The 5,202-nt window shown below is 40.0% G+C and overlaps 1 protein-coding gene across 1 annotated transcript; it reads right to left on the bottom strand.

Moving 5' to 3' along the window:
- Positions 1–230: 230 nt before the first annotated feature.
- crabp2b (cellular retinoic acid binding protein 2, b) lies at positions 231–2,989 on the bottom strand. Its single transcript, XM_021560664.2, is given in 5 exon segments — positions 231–705; positions 846–962; positions 1,356–1,405; positions 1,408–1,533; positions 2,642–2,989. Coding segments are annotated over 5 exon segments (426 nt in total). The 5' UTR covers positions 2,724–2,989; the 3' UTR covers positions 231–654.
- Between the last annotated feature and the right edge of the window lie 2,213 nt (positions 2,990–5,202).

The following is a 5,202-nucleotide window of genomic DNA, read 5'->3' as shown; positions in this document are numbered from 1 at the left end:
CAGAATGGCTGATTTTTCCACATTGCTGGCTCGGGGATTTGAACCAGCAACCATTTGGTTACTAGCCCAGCGCAATTAACCGTTAGGCTACTTGCCAAAGAGGCCAAGTGGCATGGAAGTGGCAGGGAGGGATGGAAAACAAATGAGGGATGCAAACAAAGATCTTAGGCAGAGGATAGGAGAAGTTGAAAGGAGGTGGTATGGAGAGAGAGAAAGTCAGAACAGCGGTGATGGATATGGTCTCGGTTTAAATCAGAAAGCTAATAAAATCAGGTTTTGGAAATACATGAGCAATTTGTAATTGTTTTAACAACATTTTGAGGATGGTTTACAGTTGCTTTGGTAAAAAAAAAAATGGAACAAAAATATGGATGGGTTTTCATGCGGTATACTGAGAATGAATACAGCTTTGGTTGTGTAGGAAGAATGATACCATAAGCTAATACGAGAACATAAAAATGGACACAACATCAAAATAAACTGACACAAGGCTTTCACAGCAGTCAAACTCTGTCTGACAAAAAGCACACCACTGACGTCTTGTTAACCACAATCTGAATGACTGGCAGATTAAATAAGCAAACAGAACAGGTAGAAATGAAGAAAAGTGAAAAAAGAGGCACAAAATGAAACGTTTGACAGTCTTGAAAGTTTTCATTCTCGTTGATACACTCTGGTGCACACGACATCCCCAGCGCTCATTATCTGAAAGAAAATTATAACTAAATTAATACAAAACTCTGATAAATCAAACACATATATTTTCCCCCATTTACAGTTAAAGCCTAACATGCAAATACAGGAGTAGGATTACCGTTTATAGGCAATAAAAATGGACTCTTTACCAAAATCAGTTCACCATCATTGGTCACTTCACGGGTCCATGCAGTCTTAGGGCCCTCCCCTTTCTGAAAAATCTGCTCACAGCTGATCTTGCTATCTGTCTCCCAGCGAGGGGTACTCTGGAGATCATAGGAGGAAGGCCAAGCAAGGATTTAATAGATGAATGACACTGCATGTTGTAGTGAAGTGGTTAGATAGAAAGACACAGTAGATCTGTGTGTGACCCTGAGGCTTCTCATTTGGTACTCAGTACTGTTGCAGCATGTTACTGCTTCCTCAAGTCTGTTAGACGGTATGTTTGCTGCCCTCTACAAACCATATAAAAAAATAAGAATAGTAAACCATTACCAAGAACAACTATCAAGTTACACACAGATTATTTCCACATGCTTATACAGACCCCTGATTTCATACACTGAGTCCTGGCAAAATATGCACATATGGTAACAAAAATATTTCATGCAACATATGTAGAGATGAAGATGATGAAGAGTGTGGAAATGGAGTATTACCGTGCAAAGGCGTCCATCCACTGTGGTCTCATTGAAGGACTGTCCCACGTGAAGGAGACATGGGTGGTGCGTACGCTGGTGGAGGTCTGGATGGAGAGGCTCTCTCCCTGCTGGGTGATCTCTACTGCAGGCCGGGAGGCTGCAGCCACGGCTATCTTCCTGATAAACACGTTCACACCTGGTCATAGGGGACCAATAAGGTATCACAGGAGTAGATGGAGAATGGAGACCTTGAATGCATCCTAAATGGCACCCTATTCATTACATAGTGCACTACTTTTGAACAGGGCCCTATGGGGCTTTTGAATATATACATATAGGGAATACAGTGCTATTTGGGATGCATCTATTGATGAAAAGTCATATCACAGCCATCATTCATAACCATTATTTTATGGGTAGTGGGAAAGACATCAGAGGGGAGGGTTTGATCTCAGACAGAGCTCTCATTCATTCAACCTTTAAGGGATGATTAGCATAGACTTTCATACAATTAACAGGATGTTACTCAACTAAATGAATGAATAATCTGACTGAATTTCATTCCTCTCGCCTATTCAAATTAACATTCTTATTCCTAAATAAAAATCTGACAAACCTTCTCATTTGAAAGTTTATTTTTTGCCTGGAGCGAAATTGCTCTTTGAACTGCTTTCAGGGGCCCCTGAAATGGGCCCCCTGAAATATATCCCTCCAAAGAGCAATTTCATGAGGAATGGGTAATAACTAGGTCAAATATAACATTCCTCCACGGGTTATTTGTCTTTACATTTTAATGGATGCCACTGACTGGCCCTCGTGACCTTTCAGTGTGTGTGCATGTGCGTGTAGGTGACTGAGTGTGTAGGTGGACGGGTGCCTCAAAAAAGATAACCAGGGACTTTTAAAACAATAGATCAAGCAAGATATTTATTAGAAATAATATGGCTAGCTCATAATTACCCATAAATCCAAACACATGCACAGAGGAGAAGAAACACTTGAGGGGTGTGTGCGGCCACAGACCAAGCTGGTTTAACATTTCACCCATAGCCCAGAGTGGGATGCTTGACCAAAAGGTTTGGGCTCCATAGATAATAAAAATAATCATAATTGCAATTGCATAAATATGTGCAACAGTGATTTGTAGAATTTATGATAATCTGAGACTATATCAAAGAGTCGATACATTTACAGACATGTCTACTACAAACATATTTATATATAGAGTGCATTAAGACATTGGAATGTTAGTTATAATAACCAAAAGGCTACGTCCATGTTCATAACAGTATGAAAATGCTCACCCAGTGCTTTCAGGAGTTCTTCAAAGTTTTCAGAAGTTTTCATTTTCCACGTCCCAGAGAAGTCTGCAATTTTACGGTCCATTTCAGATGTAACTGTTTGCTATAGTAGTCGATACTTACAGAAGAAAATAGATAACGTTACTATTCAGTTCTCTGCTGACCCTGTGAAAATAAACTGTTTGCAGCTACTTTGATTTTCCTTTGCATTTTGTCTCTGAGGTTGGGTACCGTTACCTGGTCCTCTCTGTTTACTCTATCCCCCCTCCCTCCTTCAGAGGTTGATTCAATCTGGTCGCCGAACTCCCTTCTTTGTTTTATGTCTTGCTTGGTTTAAGCGTGCAGAGCGCGCCCTGGGTGGTAATGAATAGCAATAATCCATCATGGAAGCAAAGAACACGTTCCTCTTCTCGAGCATTGTGGAAGAATCTAGACTTGTGGCTGTATTTTCACGTAAAATAGCCGACTGAGATATCTAGACCCTAGATATATCTATTACTATTACAGTATATAATATTGCGTTTTGTAAGCTATGCTAGATACATTTTCATTAGGTTACAATGTAAACTTTTATATAGTGCCAGTTCTATCGAGTGGGATTTTATTGCCAAACAAACTGCAAGAACATAACCCCTGATTAAGAAAGTATGCTTGCACTTTGAAGTTGAATGGCGCCAGTGCGGTAAATCAGGTTGGGGAACTCAAAACAAGAATTTGGGCAAATAAGTGATAGGATAAGAAAGGGGTATCATCGGTCCTATTGAAAACTTAACGTTTGTTAAAGAGGATCCCATCGTAAAGAAGATTAAGATTTTGGAATGTGAAATCAGATAGGTTGGGTTAGCTCCTGTAGAAAGAGGAGAGAAGGAAGTGCAGAGGGCAGTGAGGTGATGCTGATCAATGACCCATGGCAATCATCTATATGAGGCTATGTCCTATCATGGGCTAGCTCTTCTCAATGAGCACATTAGAAAATTGTATATTCCATATTGACAATATATCAATGAATCAATCAAAACATAATATGGGGTACATGTCCTTCACTCCCTTTAACTTATTTAAATATAAATACAATTAAATAAATGTTAATATATATTTGTAATCATGCCTAATTACGTTCACCAACTGATTCAACTGATTCAACTGATTCAAGAATATGCGACCTTAAAGCACATAAATTGTTCTTGTTTGACACATAGGCCTCAGATATCTTGAAATGCTTCTCAACGAGATATGTTCTAGACCTCTCTGGAACAGGACACAGTTTCATGTCTTTACATGTTTTACATGTGTTTACAAAACAACAGACCTCTATTATAAGTAACTGCAGAAAGACCACTATCTCCTCCTTATACAGTTGAAGTTTGAAGTTTACATACACTTTAGCCAAGTACATTTATACTCAGTTTTTCGCAATTCCTGACATTTAATCCTAGTAAAAAAATCCCTGTCTTGGGTCAGTTAGGATCACCACTTTATTTTAAAAATGTTAAATGTCAGAAAAATAGTAGAGAGAATGATTTATTTCAGCTTTAATTTCTTTCATCACATTCCCAGTGGGACAGAAGTTTACATACGCTCAATTACTATTTGGTAGCATTGCCTTTAAAACTGTTTAACTTGGGTCAAACATTTTGGGTAGTCTTCCACAAGCTTCCCACAATACATTGGGTGAATTTTGGCCCATTCCCCCTGACAGAGCTGGTGTAACTGAGTCAAATTTGTAGGTCTCCTTGCTCACACACGCTTTTTCAGTTCTGCCCACACATTTTCTATGGGGTTGAGGTCAGGGCTTTGTGATAGCCACTCCAATACCTTGACTTTGTTGTCCTTAAGCCATTTTGCCACAACTTTGGAAGTATGCTTGGGGTCATTGTCCATTTGGAAGACCCATTTTCGACCAAGCTTTAAACTTCCTTACTGATGTCTTGAGATGTTGCTTGAATATATTCACATAATTTTCCTGGCTCATGATGCCATCTATTTCGTGAAGTGTACCAGTCCCTCCTGACGCAAAGCACCCCCACAACATGATGCTGTCACCCCCGTGCTTCACGGTTGGGATGGTGTTCTTCGGCTTGCAAGCCTCCCCCTTTTTCCTCAATGGTCATTATGGCCAAACAGTTCTATTTTTGTTTCATCAGACCAGAGGACATTTCTCCAAAAAGTATGATCTTTGTCCCCATGTGCAGTTGCAAACCGTAGTCTGGCTTTTTTATGGCGGTTTTGGAGGAATGGCTTCTTCCATGCTGAGCGGCCTTTCAAGTTATGTCGATGAAGGACTTGTTTTACTGTGGATAAAGTTACTTTTGTACCCATTTCCTCCAGCATCTTCGCAAAGTCCTTTGCTGTTGTTCTGCGATTGATTTGCACTTTTCGCACAAAAGTACGTTCATCTCTAGGAAACAGAACGCGCCACCCTCCTGAGCGGTATGACGGCTGCGTGGTCCCATGGTGTTTATACTTGCATACTATTGTTTGTACAGACGAACGTGGTACCTTCAGACGTTTGGAAATTGCTACCAAGGATAAACCAGACTTGTGGAGGCCTACAATTTTTTTTC

The sequence above is a fragment of the Oncorhynchus mykiss genome, chromosome 32 (genome assembly GCF_013265735.2).
Source record: "Oncorhynchus mykiss isolate Arlee chromosome 32, USDA_OmykA_1.1, whole genome shotgun sequence".
Taxonomy (NCBI): Eukaryota; Metazoa; Chordata; class Actinopteri; order Salmoniformes; family Salmonidae; genus Oncorhynchus; species Oncorhynchus mykiss.
This window is presented reverse-complemented; position numbering and strand designations above follow the sequence as displayed.